This window comes from Ursus maritimus, unplaced genomic scaffold (assembly GCF_017311325.1).
Source record: "Ursus maritimus isolate PB19 unplaced genomic scaffold, ASM1731132v1 scaffold_13, whole genome shotgun sequence".
In the NCBI taxonomy this organism is placed as follows: domain Eukaryota; kingdom Metazoa; phylum Chordata; class Mammalia; order Carnivora; family Ursidae; genus Ursus; species Ursus maritimus.
The window spans coordinates 45339441-45359895 of NW_024423675.1; the positions used below are offsets into that span (position 1 = coordinate 45339441).

The 20455-nt window shown below is 41.7% G+C and overlaps 1 protein-coding gene across 5 annotated transcripts in view; it reads right to left on the reverse strand.

The window, feature by feature from the left end:
• The window catches only part of REPS1 (RALBP1 associated Eps domain containing 1), an 80448-nt gene extending 67456 nt beyond the window's left edge, over positions 1 to 12992 (reverse strand). For 2 of the 5 annotated variants that reach the window (XM_040627849.1, XM_040627847.1), the window contains exon 1: positions 12773 to 12991. In XM_040627849.1, coding sequence (XP_040483783.1) covers positions 12773 to 12925 — 153 coding nt within the window. In that variant the 5' untranslated portion in view covers positions 12926 to 12991. Of the gene's footprint in view, positions 1 to 12772 lie in introns of all 5 variants that reach the window. The other 3 variants (XM_040627848.1, XM_040627851.1, XM_040627850.1) reach the window with 3 other exon arrangements.
• Between the last annotated feature and the right edge of the window lie 7463 nt (positions 12993 to 20455).

Consider the following 20455-nt stretch of genomic DNA (forward strand, 5'->3'; position numbering starts at 1 on the left):
GAGAGTTAATAAGTACCAAACAGAGAGTCAAACCTAGAATTGTCACATTCCTATTCTGGCTATACCATACTCGATACTTGTTGACAGAATATTACAAGGGTGTTATAATTAAATATTTTTCTATGGGATATAATTAAGTGCTCTAAAAATAAAAAAGAAGAAGAAGAAGAAGAAGAATTTGTAAGAGAGGAGAGAGAGAAGGAGGGGGCAGACAGAAGGAGAGGGAGAGAGAATCTTAAGCAGGCTCCATTCTCAGCACAGAGCGCGAAGTAGGTAGGGCTCCATCCCACAACCCTGAGATCGTAACCTGAGCCAAAATCAAGAACAAGACGCTTAACCAACTGAGCCATCCACGTGCTCTAAATATGAATTCTTCTAAATCAACTATTAAAAAATACTATATCAATAAACACTTGAGTTTAAACAACCCTCTGATCCTTCTAGTCATAAATGAGACACAAAGAAAAATCAATAATACTTAAATAGTTTCTAGACAATGATTTCTTTTTTCAAAGACACAGAGATTTCTATTTCCACATACAACGTATGACATAATCCATGGACAAAAAGCAATAATCACTTTTAGATCAGTGCTATTAGCTATTTTTTATCCAACGCAGTATATTCATATGATTATGAGGATTGGGTCCCAGATCTACTTATGCAAACTCAGACTGGATATACAACAATTCAGAAACACAAAGACACCAAATCAGTGCTTCAAAGTAACATTAGAAGCTTTTAGCCTGGAAAGCCTGGGTGGCTCAGGTGGTTAAGCCTCTGCTTTCGACTCAGATCATGATCCCAGGGTCCTGGGATTGAGTTCGCATTGGGCTCCTTGCTCAGCGGGATGCCTGCTTCTCCCTCTGCCTGCCGCTCCCCCTGCTTGTGCTCCCGTGAGCAAGCGCGCTGCTAGATTAGATAGACAGATAGATAAATAAATAAATAAATCCAGAAAAAAAGGCAGCTTTTAGCCTACAAAAAAATTCATGATAGTGACAGTGATTTTTTTTTTTTTAAGATTTGAGAGGGACAGAACGCGCATGTGCGCGGATGCAGGGAGCGGGTAGTGAGGGGCAGTGAGAATCTTAAGCAGACTCCATACTGAGCACCAACCCCAGGCAGGACTCCACCCCAGGACCCTGAGATCATGACCTGAGTGGAAACCAAGAGTACCAACAGTAATTATTTTAATAGAAGATGACCGGAAGTAGTCCTTCCTGTAGATTAAAACTACTATTTGATTAAATTACTACTTATCAGGCATGATTAAGTCAAACTCAGATTATTTTTGAGGCATTACATTTCTGTGATTTTCCAAAAAATTAAGATATCTGAATTAAGTGTACAGAAGTTCAGCATACTACCCAAAGTCAACAAAACCTGTTTTTTTTTCAATTTAAATTCAATTAGCCAACATACAGTACATCATGAGTTTCAGATGTAGTGTTCAATAATTCATCAGTTGCGTATAACACCCAGTGCTCATCACATCATGTGAAAGTGGTCTTAATTCATTCTAAATCACAACTTTCTCAACCCCTTCTAAATCTATTAAATAACGTACACATAAAAAAATCTAGTATATATGAGGCAGGCAGAGCCAGCACAAAGAAAGCAGTGAATAAATGTAAGACAGAATTATTATTCCAGTACTGGTGCTTCATGTAAATATACTTGGTTGTAATGAATCTTCATATGGCAGTCTCTTCTACACATAATTATCAATATATCACCTTTCATATGATATCTAGTGCATAAGGCCCTTAACAACTGTCAGATTATATAAGTGACATTGATATTGAGGTTTTGTAATTAGAACTGTATTATTCAGACAGTAGAAGGTCCTTTATTCTCTACCACACTCACCTTCACATCCTCCAAAATGACTATTTCATACATTCCCCTCACCCTGCAAAACTGTTTTCAAAAAAAATGTGTAGTTTTGAGGTATAATTTATATACCATAAAATCTAGCCATGGTAAGTGTATGATTCATTGAATTGTAAGAAAATTCATAGAGTCGTGTATCATTACCACAATCCAATGTTAGAACTTTACCGTCACCCCAAATGTTTTCCTCCGGTGTTTCCAGTCCTACCCTGGCCTTGGGTAACCACTATTCTGTATAGATATGCCTTTTCTAGACATTTAATATAAATGCAACCACAAATATGTACTCTTTTGTATCTGGCTTCTATCACTTATGTTTTTGACATTCATCTTTGTTGTAGTATTTTGTAATTTGTTCCTTTTTGTTACAGAATCGTATTTCACTGTATGGATATACTATATTTTGTTTATCCATTCACCATTTGATGGACAGCTGGATTGCTTTCCAATTTTTGACTGCTGTGAATAATGCTGCTAACAGACTTTAGCAATTCTTCGAGTGTACACATTTTCATTTCTTTTGGATAGATCCCTACGAGTAGAACTGCTAATTCATAAGATAAGCTTATCTGTAACTTTTTAAGAAACAGCCAAACTGTTTTCCAATATGGCTATACCATTTACATTTCCAAGAGCAGTGTATAAGAGTTCCAGTTTCTCCACAACACCATGTAATGTCAGTCTTTTTAATTATATTCATTCCTGTGGGTGTGTGACAACATCACTGTGGTTTAATCTGCATTTCCTTAATGACTAATAATGTTGAACATCTTTTTACATGCTTATTGGCCATTTATACTGTCTCCTTTGGTGAAATATCTATTAAAATCTTTTGCTCATTTTTTATTGTTTTTTTTCCTTTATAACTGGGTTGTAAAATTTTTTTATATATATTCTAGATTAAAGACCTTTACCATGTTTGTAATATGCAACTACTTTCTGCCAATCCGTGGCTTGTCTTTTTACTTTCTTAAGTAACCTCTGAAGTGCTAAAGTTTTTAAACATTTTAATGAAGTCTAATTTGTCAGTATTTTCTTTTATGATTCATGCTTTTGGTGTCATCTAAGAACTCTGCCTAACACAAGATCATAAGGATTTTCTCTAATATCTCCTAGAATTTTTATAGTTTTGGATTTTATAATTAAGTCTATGATCTATTTTAAGATAATATTTGTATATGGTGTGAAGTATATACAACAATATGCCCAAGTCCATTTTATTTTTAAACATACAGATATCTAATTGTCCCAGCACCTTTTGTTGAAAAGACTATCCTTCCCCCATTAAACTGTCCTAGCACTTTTTCAATAACCAGGTGATTATAAATGTTAAAGTTTCATTTCTGGACTCTCATTTCTGTTCTATTAATTTTCATGCTTGGTCTTTTTTTTTTTCCCTGATGGGCAACAACTTTATTTTTAACAAAATATTTTACTTTATTTGTCAGAGAGAGGGAGAGAGACACAGAGGCAGGCAGAGGGAGAAGCTGGCTCCCCACTGAGGAAGGAGCCCAACTCGGGACTCAATCCCAGGACCCTGGGATCGTGACATGAGCTGAAGGCAGATGCTTAACCAACTGAGTCACCCAGGTGTCCCTCATGCTTAGTCTTACGTCAATCATACTGTCTTGATTACCATAGATTATAGTAAATTTTAAAATTAGGGAGAGCAAATCTTCTATTTTATTTGTTTTCAAAATTGTTTTGGCTATTCTAGGTCCTTTGCATTTCCTTATAAATTTTAGGCTCTGCTTTACAAATTTCTACAAAAACGCCTCGTTGGATTTGGATAGGGATTTTGCTGAATCTACAGATAAGTTTGGGGACGACTGCCATCTTAACAACATCAATCTTCCAACCTATGAACACAGACTGTCTCTCCATTTAATTATAGATTTATTTATTTATTTATTTATTTATTAGAGAGAGAGAAAGCAAGAGCAGGAGGGCAGAAGGAGAGGGAGAGATCCTCTCAAGCAGACTCCACAATCAGCGCAGAGCACAACCCTGAGATTTGGAACTGTGCCAAAACCACAAGTTGGGATGCTTAACCAACTGTGTCACCCTTTCCATTTATTTAAATCTTCAATATCCCTTAGTAATGGTTTGTAATATAAAAATTTTGGTGTTTTGAAAGATTTTATTTTTAAGTCACCTCTACATTCATTGTGGGGCTCAAACTTATAACCCCGAGATCAAGAGTTGCATGCTCTACCAACTGAGCCAGCCAGGTACCCCATCTTTTGTTAAATTTATTCCTAAATATTTATTCTTTTTGATGCTACTGTAAATAGATTTTTTGTTACTTTCATATTCAGATTGTTCCCACTAAACTGTTAATCTTGCCTCACTTTGTAAAGAAAATAGAAACCGTTAGGCTAGAATACCCTAATTTTCCTCCACTCAATCTATGTACCTACTTGGTTCTATACCCGTGTTCTTCCTTCTCCCCTTTTAAAATTGAGGAAGGGATCCCTCTTCCGTTAAGACCATCCTGTAGTCAGAATTCTGAACTATCCTGTTTTTTCAATATCCTCTCCTCACCTTCCTTTCTTCCCTTATTAATCCTAACAATTAAAATCATGCTGCAGTATTTTTTATACTCAAAAAAATAAACAAAAGACTTCCTTTATATCCTCATATACCTCCAACTTCTACCCCATGCCTATTTCATCTATAAACTTCTTCAAAAAGCAATCTATACACCCTATCTCTAATTCCTGGGCCATCAGGTATCCCTCAAGTCACTCAAATCTGGCTTCCACCTCTTCCAGTCCATGAGACTGGCTCATCAAAGTTACTGATGACCTCCAGACTGCCAAATCTAATGGCCATATTTCTGCCCACATCTTCTCAACCTCTCCACCAAACTAATACAGTTAACTATTCTTTTCTTGAAATACTCGCATTACTTAGGATCCATGACATAATCCGATATACATCCCTGATTTCCTTACAACCACTCTGACTATCCTTCTTAGCCTCCTTCCTAGAGGCCTTCCAGTTTACCCAACTTAGAAATGTGGTGGACTCCTCAGGGTTCTATTTCTAGTCAATCCTTCTTCCCTCTCTGTGGTCACTTCCTTCCCTTCCTCCCTGATTTCAACTATTTTCATGGCTTTTAAGCATCACTAATAATACACTGATAATCTTCAAATTGACATCTCCAAGCCAAATATCTTTGATCCTCTCTGGTAGAGGCCCACCTGACAATCATACAGGATTCTGAGTACCTATGACTGACAAAAAACAAAAATAACTGAATTTACCATTACTCCTCCACCAAAAAACAGAACAAAACAGAACAAAAAAAAAAAAAAAAAAGAAAACACCTCGTCCCGCCATCCAATAATGGTGACCTCCAGCAATATCTCCGAGTTCTCCCTTATGTTCCGTATCCAACCATTATCATGTCCTCCTATTTTTGCTGCCTCAAAATATCTCAAATATGTCCACTCCTCTCAATCCCACAGCCACCTCACTAATCTAAGCCATTATCGTCTCCCATCTGAGCTACTGCATATCCACTGGCCAATCTGTTTCTGTTTGTCCCGGTATTCTCTTCTCTACACGGCAGGGTAATCTTTAAAACACATAATTCAGATGATGCTACTCCCTTACTAAAAACTTTTCATATTTTCAAATCCAAACTCCTTAATGCTGTGTACAAGACCCTGCAGTACGCGGTGCCTGCTATGTCCATCCCCCCCACCATAGCGCTCCAGCTTTTCATTTCCCCCAACACATTCAGCTCTTCAAGCTTCAGGCCCTTCACATGCTTTCCCTCTTTGTGAAACATCTCATTCTTACTCCCTTATTTCTGTCTACGTCTCCTCAGAGGAACCTTCCTTTAAAACTAAGTAGACCCCTGGAGTCTGCAATGATTCTCTATTAACTGTACACAGTTCTTTTCTTTCTTAACATTAACATAATCCATGAAGGCAGGAAAGATTTCTGATTTTTTATCACTGCTATATATATCTATAGAGATATATACACCCTGAATATAAATAGTAGCCATCAAGAAGTATTCATGAAAATATACAAAACTGACTTAAGAAAGACATTATGTTTAGTACTTCACAGGTTTGCTCTTCCTCAAAACTTTCTTAATGCAGAGGTCCGTGGGATGAGCTTGACTAAATTGGAGGAAGGCTAGCAACCTCAAATTATATGCACAATTTTGTGAACTGTGTTTTCTAAGTAGATGTCTAATATGTGCACCAGAATTTCAAAGGAAACTGCAATCCAAAAGAGTTAGAAGATACATAATCTAATAAATTCTGGCTTCATCATTTAACAAGGTAGACTCAAATTCAACATAAAGTCAATTCTTGAAACAAAATGAAGAAAAGATACAGTATTTTGGGGGGATGCCTGGGTGGCTGAGTCAGTTAAGTGTCTGCCTTCGGTTCAGGTCATAATCCTGGAGTTCCAGGATCGAGCCCCACCTAGGGCTCCCTGTGCAGCGGGGAGTCTACTTCTCCCTCTCCCTCTGCCTTTCCCCGCCCTGCTCATGTTCTCTCTCTCACTCTCGTTCTCTCAAATAAATAAATAAATAAATAAAATCTCAAAAAATATAGATAGATAGATAGATAGATAGATATAGTATTTTTTTAAAGGCCTAAGTCCCATAATTTACTAAATCTCAATGAAACTTAGTATATGGTATGAACCTCAAAAAAGATTTCTGACCCAAAGTTCTTATTACATACTGATTTTTATGTCATGCCTACATATGCAACCCATCAGACATAGATTCTTTATATAAAGGTAAAGGAGGGAAAAGATGAATGAAGATACATCTATCACAGGAAAGGCTGCAGAAAATGAAATATCTACGAAGGAAAAGATGAGAAGTGCGAACTCTTACCACCCACTTCAAATTTTCACTGGCCAAGTATCTTGAAGAATGAGAAACCATGGGCCTTACAACCCTTTCATTAGTTCAGAGAGAGAGAGAGAGAGAGAGAGTCACTTCAGCAACCCAGGCTGAGATTCTCTTCGAATCTCCACAAGAATGTAACAAATCAATGCGTTAAAACTGTGGAACAACTAATTTCAACACTGTGTGCTATGTTCTTAAGGGTGTGGTTGACTAGAGGGGCCATTTCGACACTGTAACACCTTTGTTTGAAAAACCCAATCCAATCACTTCAGGCTGTGAGAACGAAAATCCATGACATTAAGTGATCTGTTTAAAACCGTCACAAGGCTAGCTAGACAGGACTGGAACTTGCCTCCCGTGTTTGGTGCTCCTCATTACCAGCCTCTCTTACAGCTCCATCAAAATGCCGACCCAAACACTAAGACTCTAGTTCTGGGCTATTAATTTAAAAACAAAACGAAAAGACTAAAACCAGCATTTGATCTGATATAGGAAAAAGGAATTTAAAAAGTAAATATGACACTACAGAAAGTATGACTTCTCTCACAAACAGTATGATATGTTTTTTCAACTGTGTATAGAAAGTGTATGATTAAGCAAGATTATTTTTGTAGTTTGTTGTAATTATTATCGTGATTCAGAAATTACAAAAAAAAAAAGAAATCACTACTCCAAAATAACAAGCCTGACATTTATTTATATTAAATTTAAAACTTTCAACAAACAAGGCTCTGCTTCCCTATTTTAATATTATCACTAATGAGTAGATCTTATAATTGAACAAATTTCCAGAGAAAGACAAAATGGTTTATATTTCATTGTTGTCATTTTTCATCCATTAAATTAACATATTATTCAAATATTCTACCAAGATGTTGTTCAACACAAATGACCTAAAGATTTCTTGAGCTTCATGAATAGGGGTACATTGGATATAACCTTCAATGAAAGATTAGTACTAGAACTTTTATCAAGCTATTATGCTCTCAAAAGTCTATATTAAGTTTTAAAACATTTCCCAAAATAGAGGCTTTAAGTAAAAGCTAACAAAACGTATTTATTAGTATAGTAGCATACCTTCCATAATCTTAAAAAAATAAATTACTTCTGATTTTTAAGACAATAAATGCCTTTTTTTTTTTTTTTTTTTTTTTTGCTCAGCAAAGAGCAAAATTCCTCATGATTAAATCCTATGAACCAAATTTTTCTCCACTCAGTCCTGTTCCTCTCTGTTGCGGAGCATAATTCTTTTTTTTTTTTTTTTTAAGATTTTATTTATTTGACAGAGAGAGACACAGCCAGCGAGAGAGGGAATACAAGCAGGGGGGGTGGGAGATGAAAAAGCAGGCTCCCGGTGGAGGAGCCTGATGTGGGGCTGGATCTCAGGACCCTGGGATCACGCCCTGGGCTAAAGGCAGATGCTTAACGACTGAGCCACCTAGGCGCCCCAACTGTGGAGCATAATTCTACAAAGCTTCAGCTCATTCACTTTGTCTACTGACACACTGTCTCCAAAAACAAACCTTTAAACTCAGCACAAGTCTTACTCTACTATTCCAAAACCAGTGTAATGAATATACTTTAAGATATCTGTCTGACAGTTGTAATATAAATTGTGTCTCTGTGTGCACAAGATACCAACTACAAGAATCTTCCTATTTCTCTTAAGTCGCTGTGTCTCAAGACAGCATCATACATAAAACTATTCACTATGCAAAGAAGGAAATCCATACATAACTCAAAATCAAACAATCTCTAATCTCTACTCTTCAGAAGAGCTATGGGCAAACCAATCACATGAACAGTGAAAGTAAGAAAAAGCTGAAAGGTAGCAAGGAATAATGGTAAAGGAGAGATGCTTTATTCACTAACAAATTATTTAACTTCTCTGCCTATCATGTTCCTAGTTAATAAATAAAAATAACACCCCCTTCACCGTGTTCTTGTAAGGATCAAAGAGTTCCTGCATGAAAATGACTTGCCCGGTAAAAGGCACGTAACACGCCAGCTCCTTCCTCCTTCAGTTCTGGGCCCTCTGTTCTTTGTTCTCTATACTCATTCCCCCAGATGACTCAGCCTTCTCATGACTTTTATTAACAAATGCTGACAACTACTACATCAATCAAAGCCCTGATGTGTACATGCATGCTCACAGTGTAAGCTGTCCGTCCCCTACTCCTGAGATACTTAGGTGAGAAAGGCAGAGGAAGAGACCCAAATACCTGAATTTCACTGTAAGAACAAGCACTCCGTGCGGACAAATGTCCATGAGTCTCCAACTATCTCCTAGAGACTTCCACTTCCATCTCAAATGCCGGAAATCAAACTTGCCAGTATCTTTTTTAAAATCGGGCTCTCTTCCTGCCCCTTTTCTATGTGGGGAGTGGTGTCCAACAGAGACCAATCCTTGCTCTATTCTTCCCTCATCTAAATATCACCAGGTAACCCAGGCCCATCAATTCTACTCTCATAATTTCTTGCCTCATTTTCGGTCCCACTGTTACCACCAGAGTCCAGGTGAGGTTTTCTCAATCTCAGCACCACTGACTGGCATTCGGGCCCAGATCATCCTTGCTGTGGAGGCCGTCCTGTGCATTGTAGGATGCCTGGCAGCGTCACCGGCCTCTCGCCCCTAAATGCCAGTACAACTGCTCCTTCCCTGCAAGTTTTGACAACAAAAAGGTCTGCAGACAGTGCCAAATGCCCCTGGGGAGGCAAAATCATCCTCCCCACGATGTCCCCCAACTCCTGCATCTGAGCACCATGACCCAGTTCCTCACCACTTTTAACATGCAACAGAGAATGGATCCCCAAATTCATCTCCAGCTTCTTCCCTCTAACTCCTGTTGCACTGATCTCCTAAAGGTCTTATAAAGCACGGCTTTTATGAGTCATTTCTCTTAAACTACACCTCCCTGTTACCTTCACAATTAGTTCAAAGCTCTCCACCCAGCCTTGATAATCTGGCCTCAATTAAACATTATCCAACAAAGCACCTCACATAGTGTCTACCCAGCAGCCCTTCAGTAACTCAGACCTGTTCATCCAGATCTGTTTCCCATTCTACAGTTGTCACCCTGGTTTGGACACCCATTACCCAGCATCTGTTTCAGACCACTGCACAAGCCTCCCTCCCCCTGACTCCACTCTTCTCACTCAAGGCCGAAAACCAACAATGAGTCTCCATTGCCTATTGAAATATGAAATCTTCTACATGTTCTTTAGGGTCTTTCTAAATATAAGACGGCCTCTTTCTAACTCTATGTTCCATTGTCCCCAAGACATACTCCAGCTTCAGCAAAACCTGAAAAATCTGCTACTCCTTGAAAAGGCTCCTACACTTTCCACCTTTTGTCATGTTTTTTTCTGTCGGGAAGTCCTCCATCCCACTGCCCTCCCTCAATACGAATTTAAAGTCCATTTCAATTAAGTCAAGGAGACTTTCCTTATCATACCTCCTTTGTACCTCTCCTATGCATTCACATGGTACTTTATGTTACACATGGGTATCCCTGTAGTTTACAAGGTCCTGGAGAGATTTTTAACTCCTCTTTTGACGCCCTGCGATGCGCAGCCCAGTTAAATAGCTAACTCAATATATTCGAGTTGACCCAAATGTTTCCCACTTAGAAAGCAAGAGGCGGCTGTGTTTTCACACAATCCCAAATTTTCTTAAGAGAACTAAATCCATATTCCCCTTCGTCTCACATTTTATGTCTTAGGCCAATTTTTAAGTAAACTGCTTTCAAGATACCCAAAATACTGTTTAGTATATTACTGTTAAGAGTTCTGCTTCAGCGAGCTCCTACAGCTTCTAACCTGTAACTGAATCCTTTTTTTTTTTAAAGATTGATTGATTGATTGATTGATTTGACAGAGAGAGACAGCCAACGAGAGAGGGAACACAAGCAGGGGGAGTGGGAGAGGAAGAAGCAGGCTCCTAGCAGAGAAGCCTGATGTGGGGCTCGATCCCAGAACGCTGGGATCACGCCCTGAGCCGGAAGGCAGACGCTTAATGACTGCACCACCCAGGCGCCCCTGAATCCTTAATATTTATACTATTTAAGCCCTTTATACTGAAAGGCAACCGAAATTTATTTTTGAATGTTAATAAAACTGAGCATAATGCGAAAGCAACTTGATTAAACGTATTTCAAGCAAAGGTTAATTAATGCTAATCTATCCTAAATAATACACTAAAAGTCCAAAAGTCTTCCAGCACCATTAAAAATATTAAAGTCAGTTTATTTCAGCTTCCCCTCACCCTAAAAACATAAACCAAAATAGAACTTGGAAAGTTTCGCCTTAATTTTAGTTCCTAAATGACTTGAAAGTATGTTTTGCTATTGCTACAAAAAAAAAGGGCAATACCATTAATGAACATGTTCTGACCAGACCTCTAACTCCAAAGCCATATGAGGTGAGTATAGTACCCCACGCTGCCACCACCATTCTTTAGCTGGGGTCAGCAAACTATAGGTCCTGTTTCATAGGACCCTGAACTAAGAATGGTTTTTATATTTTTAAAGGGTTGCAAAAACAAAAACAAAGAATATTGGAGAGACACTGTTTGTGGCCAGCAAAGCCTAAAATACTTAATTTTTGTCTGTTTCCAGCAGCACAAATTCGAGACTCCTAGCTGTTGGTATCTAAGACACCCAACTTTTTCTCCCAATATTTTTTAAAAAGCAATATAAAACATACAAGATTATGCAAAAAGACAGAACTCATTCAATTTAGTCATAGTTAATGCACAGGTAACTTCCAAAATAGAGACCTCTGGGGACATTTTTATACTTCCAGAATTTCTGTTAGAAGGAACCTGACTCTCATTCTTTAGATACGCACATTTACACTTGAAGAATGGAAGTGCATGGCCCAAAGTTCCACTGCTAGTGAACAACAGAATGGAGTCAAAGATCCAGGCCTCAAAACTCCTGATTCAGTGCTCTCTGCAGTATGCTACATTATACTCAATCATATGGCTTTAAGTTTTAAAGATGTGGGTAAGTGGCTTGGATCATCATAAAGATGAAAGCTTAAAACCTGCTCCTGATATACTGTTTAGACAGACTAGCAACTATGAATCATTAAACAGAGTAACAATGTTCACCACATACATTAGATAAGAACTTCTAGGAAATCTTCTATTTTAAAAACAGATGTGATCGAGAAAGCTTAAAATTTACTCTGCTTGCTCCTCTAGTGCTACAGATCTGATTGAGGCAAATATGCACGTTTGACTTCCAGCTGCTCAATACTTATCTCCCAACCCGAACCCACAAGTTCCACCAAATGTTACCGAATGGCAATCGAAAACTGTCCAGTTCACATCAGCCACACGTTCTATAGTTAATTACAAGTTCTTTCCATACATATCTACTCGCAAACTACTAGCTACAAATTAAAAATTTTTATCTCCTCAAGAATTCAGCGGCCTTAAGAAGACTGCTTCTTCGATTCCTACAAAACCGACTTTGTGGCGTCTGCTGGCTAATTCAAGAATTAAAAACAAAACAAAACAAAACAAAAACCCATTTTACCTATACCGGTAACTTTACTACTCTGCAGGTTCCGGAGAGCTATGTTATATACCAGGATCTAGGATTCAAAGACATGGTCACAATCCAAGATCCTTCATCTGAAGTTGCTCTTCCAGTGTTGAAAAACAGATTCTGAGGGGCAGTCGAGAGATACTGGACTTAGGCTCTTGAGAGATAATACACAGACCTCCGCCCCCCAACCCCCACCATATCCCCGCATGACTTTTGTCTTCTAACAGCGACCCCTCCCCCTCGACCGCGGCGCGAGTCCCGGCCGCCCGGGCACCTGCGGCCCCAGCCTGGAGGCACAAGCCCACCGCCACTGCTGGAAACGGCGCCCACCCCCACCCCCGGAGGCGGGCGGCTAGAGGCCGGAGCCGCCGAGAAGCAACCGGTCGGCGTCCGGCAGAGCCCAGGACGCGTCCAGAGGCGAGGGCGGCGGCGTTACCTGGAGGACCACGTCGTTGGGCAGCTGCGCGGCCCGGAATAGCTCCAGCACCCGCCCGTTGGCCGCCACCTTCTTGGTGCTCTCGATGTCGCAGTAGGAGAAGAGATCCGAGTAGTATTTCTGCTCCGCATCGCTCAGCGTTAAGCCTTCCATCTTCGCCTCCGGCTCACGGCCGCCCCGCCCCGCATGCAAGACCCGGGACCCGGCCCCACGACCCCGGGACGGCGGGGGCTGCGCGCGGCCCGGCTTCCTCCTCGCCCCGAGAAGCCGCGAGGAGCCCCAACCCCGGCCTCACGCGCGCGGGGGGCGCCCGAGCAACAGGGCCCGGCTGGGCTCGGCGCGGCGCCGCTTGCGAGGCCCCGCGCAGTCCCGGGCTCGGCTCGGCGCGCGGCTCCGGCTCCGCGACCGAGGGGAGGGCGCGGGGAAGGAGGCGGGGGCCGCGGCGGCGCGAGGCACGGGCAGACTCCACCACCGCCCCCGCCGCGGGTTCGAGGCTCCCCGGCTCCCCGCCGCTTCCCCCCAGACTTCCCGCCTCGGCTTCCCCTTCCGTCCACGCCCCCGGAGCGGCGGCACTTCCCGGAAAGTTGTGGGGCTTCGAGTCTAAAGTTTCGGGGGCTCCGAGCTGAGCGTGGCCGCCGCTCCGCCTCCCTCCGCCGCCATTTATTGCGCCCCGGCCCGGCCCCCGACGCGCCCGCACCAACACTGACAGCGGCGGCCGCGCTCCAGACCCGGATGTGAGGCCGGGAGGAGAGAGCGCGAGAGGGAGAGAAACACCCACCGGGCTGGCTCGGCCGCTCCCGGGAGAGGGGGCCGCAGCGCCCCCTGGTGGCCGGAGCCCCGCTGCGGAGGGCCGAGCGGCCCCCAGCCCCGGGAGGAGGAGCTGGGACCCTGGGGACGCGAGGACCAGGGGCCCACAGCAGCAGCTCATTAACACCGAGGCAACCTACATACCCGTTTCTGTTTAGATTGTTTCGAAGCTTCCGACACGAAAGGTTTAATAAATATTCATTGAAAGAGGAACATTGTTCAGGTTATTACTATTTTATCTGTTTGTACCTTCTAGATGTCAGATGTTACTGAGAATAAATGCAATATTTCTATGTGCTCCAAAGAGCTATGAAGATTCAATCTATCTGGGAACTCTCATATTGACATTAACACTGAGGCTGAACTCCCACTCTTGTTCCAAAACATGTTTACCTGAGAAACAAAATTTGCTGAATAGAGGGAAAAACTTACAAAGTTTTCTTCTATGTACAAGGTCGTCCTGGTCACCGGGAACTTAGCGCCCTGAATGTATACCATCAACTTTGTAACCCCGTATGGGCCCTGGGCTGACCTCAGGGTCCCCTTGCCACTTTTAATTTACCCCTTTACAAAAATCATGCACTGTTCTGATTGGCACCTACCTGAAAGAGGAGAGTCGTAAAACAGCTCGAGAAGAATATCTGAAGAGTTTATACTTAGCAAATAGGAACTGTTTCAGTGGCTAAGGCTGTTTGTTACACAGATTTTTCCATTTTGGTTTTTATTTTGTCTTCTACATGTTGCTCCCCAGAGTTCTGACCCTATAAATGGCCCATGGGAGGAAATCATTACAGGTTCCCAATCCTTTACCTGTAATTCCAGAATCAAAAAGCACTGAAAACCCAAAAGGTTTTTGTTTTTTGGGGGGTTTTTTTGTTTTTTTTTTTGCAGCACTTTGGCAGCAAAACCTGCCCTGTTTCATCTGGAGACAAAAATCTTAGTTCACATGAAGTTATTTATAGTCTTATTTGTGCCACTTAGTGTCAATCTTTTTTACTCATTTTACTCCAGGTCTTAATAGGATGTTAGTATGTAATTACACGTGTTTATTTTATTAACTTTCTTTAAAATATTTTATTTTAAAATTTTTTTTACCTTTCTTTAAAAATACACACACACACACACACACACACACACACACACACACACACACATATGACCATGGAGCTGTAAATACTTTCTAACTTGACCAGTAGCATTTTAGGTAGATACATATATATATATACGACATGCCATTAAGCTCAAGTTGCCCAATCTCTAGAACTTTCAATTTGTCACATGGACATCTCACATACCTGTCCAGGGGACCTGCTGTAGGTGACCAGAGCCTCACAGATGGCTTGTCTTCCAAAGGTGTAGATAGGAGGAGCACAATGGGGTGGGGATTTGATCACAATTGTCTTCAGCAGGGCGCCTGGGTAGTTCAGTCAGTCAAGTGGCTGCCTTTGGCTCAGGTCATGATCTCAGAGTCCCAGAATCGAGTCCCTCATCAGGCTCTCTGCTCAGCGGGGAGTCTGCTTCTCCCTTTCCCTCTGCCCCTCTTGTGCTCTCTCTCTCTCTGTCAAATAAATAAATTAAATCTTAAAAAACAAAAAACAAAACAAAACAATTGTCTTCGGCATCTTTTTCTCCACCACCTTTCCTAGGCCTTGAAGGTCTTTCCTGCCCCAGGGCCTTTGTTCCTGCTACCTGAAATACTCTTGCCACAGATCTTTGCACGGCTTGTTCTCTCACACCATTCAGGTCCTCGTTCATATGTCACTTCCCCAGAGATAACTTCCTCTCAACACCTGATCTGAAACAGCCCTGCTCTGTACCCCTCTGAATTATTTTTCTTTATAGTCCTTTTCACTACCTGACATTAAAGTATACATCTGTTTATACTTTTAATAGCTAATAGTTATTGAGTGCTTACTATGTTTCAGGTACTGTTCTAAAACTGTACACTAATTACCACATTAATCACAACAATCCTTTGAAGTAGGCACTTAGTATTTTTATTGGACAAATGAGGAAACTGAGGCACAAATGGGTTAAATAACTTATGAGTCAGATTGTTATTAAGTGCCTGGATCTGGGATTCAAAACCCAGGAAATCTCAAATCTGAAATCTCTGTCTTATAGAGCGTTTCTTACTTGTTTATTAAGTCTCCCCAACTACCATCCCTGTATTTACCAGATAATATTTGCTCATTGCCGTGGCTCCAATGCCTAATATCTGGCTCATAATTCTCATCAAGAACTATTTGTTGTATGAATGAATGAACAAATGAACTAATGACATGATGAGCCAATCAGTACCCTTTGGCTCCCTTAACTCCCGCAACCTCCAACCCTACCCCTCCTTAGCAACCTAAAATACTTACAGGATTGTTTTCCTTCCAAGTTCTGGGATTCTGAGATTTCCTTCTCAGTCCATAAGGTGCTATCTTTTTTACTCTCGCTTCCCGTTCCTTGAGTAAACCTGGTCCTTACAACCTGCAGTTTCTTCTCTGCTAATTCCAACACATATTTCATGCATTCAAGGTGCGCTTTGAGTGTCTTGGACACTCAGTGTAAAACAAACTGCATGATCTTGTCCTCAGAGATCATCCATCTAGGGACCTCATGTCATGTCAAGGACACCTGGCTAGCACCCTGGATTCCCTCTTGTGTTGACCTTCCCCCCACCCCTTGCCAAGTGCTAAACTTGAATTGGCCACAACATGTGAGTTACGGAATGTTGAGGTGGACTCTTTCTGTGGTCCCATTGCTCTGTGAGGCCTTCCTAATGTAATAGGATAGAGAGTGGAAATTTTCCAGTTGATGAGCAAGACCAAGCAGAGGACAAAAGTCAGTCACCCGTACCACATGAACAACAAGGTCAAACCCCCACCCGTAAGGGTTTACCAAGAAGCGGTGAAATGGGCCCTATTGCCAGCAACCACTGCCTCAGCCCCAGACCCACTCCCCAGGCCCGTGAAGGAGTCCCAAACACCACTCACCGTGTGAGGAGCACGGTGGTTGTGAAGAATCCCTCCAAACAAACACATACTCCCCACAGAGTCAGGCACCCATTAAGACAGGGAGGCCTGCTCTGGGGGACTCTGTCTTCCCAGCCTCCTGCTATATTCCAGGTGGGTTTGGTGTTGGAGAGTTCGACAGTTTCACAAAAGAAAGAGATTTTTCTCTGTATCTGTCCCTTAAATTTGTATTTCCAGATATGAAAGGGGAAAAAATGCAATTTAACACATGTTCTTGGAGGTCAAGTCTAATTTTTTCCTAGTATACATTTCTAAACATATCAATTTTAAAAAGTGACATCATGGGAAAGCTATTTTAAAATAGATGGTCTATATTATATAGCTACAAATTTACAGATGCTGGTTTTCAGGGAAAGATCAAACAGTTGGTTAGGGCCAGCAGATGCATCAACTGTTATTTAACTGGAAATCTCCAGGCTTTTAAAATAAACTGTATACAGTAAAATCCATTGTTTCTGGTATACAGTTCTATGAGTTTCGACAAATGCATACAGTCGTGTACCCACCACCAACATCAAGATCCAGAGCCACTCTGTGATCCCCCCCAAAATTCCTTTGTGCTGCCCCTTTTAACTCACCCCTGCCTCCACCCTCAGCCCCTGGCAACCACTGATTTGTTTTCTACTTCTACACTTTTGCCTCTTCCAAAATGTCCTATATGGAATTATGTGATGGGTAATCTTTTGAATCTGGATTTTTTTTCACATAGCATAATGCATTTGAGATTCTTCCATGTTCTTGCTTCTATAATGGTTCATTTTTTTAAATTGCTAAATAGTATTCTGTTGTATGAATGATTATAGTTTGTTCATCTATTCACTAAGGGAAGGACATTTGGGTGTTTTCAATGTTAGGTGATTATTAATAGAGATGCTGTAAACATGTATGCAAGTTTTTTGTGCGAACTTAAGTCTTCATTTTCTCCTTCGGTAAATATCTGGGAGTATTGTTGGGTCATATGGTAAGTATATGTTTAACTTTAAAAAATGCCTGACTCTTTTTCAAAATGCCTATGCCACTTTGCCTTCCCATGAATAATGTACAGAAATTTAGTTTCTCTATATCCTCACAAACCATTCTAACATCATTCTAATGAGTGCATAGTGATTTCTCACTGTGACGTTAAGTTGCATTTCCCCAGTGACAAATGATATAGAGCATCTTTTCATGTGCATATTTGCCATCTGAATATCTTCTGTGGCAAAGTGTCTATTGAAGACTTTTCCCATTTTTTATTGGGTTGTTCGTTTTCTCATTGTCAAGTTTTGAAAATTCTTTGTACATTTTTGATACAAGCCTTTGTCGGATACGTGATTTGATGGTATTTTCCACAGTCTGTGGCTTGCCTTTTTATTTTTTACAGAGTAGGATTCTTAGTCCAATGCAGGAGTGATCCTAAAAGACATTAGTGAGGGGAAATCCATGTCATCAAGTTTGTATAAGAGAGATTGCCCAAGATAAGAATATACATTAAACCCATGAAGAGTGGCTAATGGTTGGGCTGATAGCGCAGGACCTTGGAAGAAAGCAGTTTGGAAGATCCGGAATGAGACGGTCTAAGGGAAAAGCTTGTTGTTGAACCTATGGAAAGGAGCATGAAGCGTGAATATCTTTGTGTTTTGTGCTGACACCCACCGGAAAACATCCACTATGTTTTCCCGAGGAGGCACATGACAACCCAGTGGGCGAAATGGCCTGGCTAGTTGATGCCAGGTGACCTCTGCAAGCAGCCACCTGGTGTCGGCACATTTGCTCGGGAACTGAATAGCTACCGTGGCAGCAATGGAAGGCATGCGTGGGCCCCACATGATGGGTTTCCACTTACCAAGGTCAAACGTCGACCTGCCAGCAAGAGTTGAGCTCCGCTCAGCTCAGCTTGGTGCCAGCTGAACAGAAAGTCAAGCTTCTGATGCAGCATCATCCCTCAGGGGAGACCGATCAGACACGTGGTGACAAGTTGATTGATCTTTACCAGAATCAAACATATTCTGGACATAAATCTGCTTTTCTGTCTGCAGAGCCTCGGCTGGCAATACTATCGGAGGATCTAAGCATTTTTATCAGCAACCTAGAATCTATGTAACATGACTTCAGACTGAGATATTCACTTTCCAGTAATACAAATGCGTTACTGTAGGTCCACCTACAGGTCTTACACACCGCATCATCCAGAAGCTGCTGAGTTAGAGAATACAGAATGGCCTTTTGAAGTGCAGTTGTTGTGTCAGCTTGCAGATGATACTCCGTAAACATGGAGCCCTATACTCCCGGACGCAGTGTGCGCACTGCATTACCGGCCTGCTATGCTGCCACATTGCCAGTAGGTAGCCTGACTATGTGGGATACGAAACCACCGGGGAGGAGTCAAACTGGCCTCTGTTTGCCTTTGCCCTCAGCAACCTATCTGGGGGAGTTTGCACTTCCCATCCTCTCAGTTTTGAGCATCTGGAGGCCCTGGTTCTCAAAGGGAAGTGCCTCCACTAATAGGAGGCTTATTACCAGTCCCACCAAACTTGAAGCTACAAATGCTGTCCAGTCGCTTAGGGCACCTCCTGCCAATAGATTAGTAGAGAAGAAAAGAATCAACATACTAGGGGTTAATCGAAACTTCGAAGTAGGAAAGAATATGTTTCACACCCAGAAGACCACTGGGGTGTCTCCTGGTAGTCCTCTGTTCAGTTTTAATGATAAATGGACAAGTCTAATTGCCACGGTCTGAGGGGTATGGTGACAAGGGACTCAGACCACTTAGGGACAAAGGCCTGTGTCACCTTACAAGGGAAGTCGGCTGGAGCTGCAGAGGTGTTGGCTGAGGTCAAGAGGAATCTAGAATGAGTAGAGAGGAGACAATGAACATCAGGTGTGGCCTTGAAGTGAGCTGCAATGGTGGCAGATAGAGTTCGCTCCACTAACTTCGCTCTCGCAAAAATTTCCGGGAAACAACCATAAGAATCCAGGGGGAGTTGTTCCCCTGTGGGTAATTACATGACATGAAGCAAATGGATCTGAGTGGTATGGACTGTGGTGGTTGCTGTGGTATGCTACCCAATTTACACCCCTCAGGACCGAGACACTGTTCTTTCAACTGTTAGGAATGTTGGAGATCAGGGGCTCACAGCTGAATCCCTCACCAGGGATTGCCCTTGGGAGAAAGATTCCTCACCTAAGGTGACACCCGAGTCCTGGGGGCAGCACATTAGTCAGTGGATACAGGAGCCTAAACGTCCTTGCATTATTTTTTTTTTAAGATTTTATTTATTTATTTATTTATTTACTTACTTACTTATTTGAGAGAGAGAGAATGAGAAAGTGAGAGAGCACAAGCAGGCAGAGGGAGAGGAAGAAGTAGGCTCCCCACTGAGCAGAGAGCTCCTTGCAGGACTCGATCCCAGGACTCAATCCTAGGTCTCTGGAATCATGACCTGAGCCGAAGGCAGACGCTTGACCGACCGAGCCACCCAGGTGCCCTGGTCCTTGCACTGTTTTGAGACAACTTGAAGAGCCATCTCAGCTCCAGAGCTCCTCCAGGAATTGGCTGGTGCCTCTGCTGTTACCACATTACAGATCTCCCTCTGTTCAATTATGGGCTTTTTCCACTTCACTTCTGTATGTGTGCTGTTCCTGACAACAATTATCAATGAACTTCCTGTACCCAGATCTTCATTTCAGTGTGTTTCCTGGGGAAACCAACTTAAGCCACCCACATACTTCTGCTCCTATTAAGTAAGTTGAGTTAATTAGTGCTTACCAACCTGTTGTACTTATTATTGTAATTGTTATAATTGGATTAAATGTTACATAAGCAAATTAATTATGAAAACAGGAAGATGGTTTTTGGGTTTTTTTTAAGATT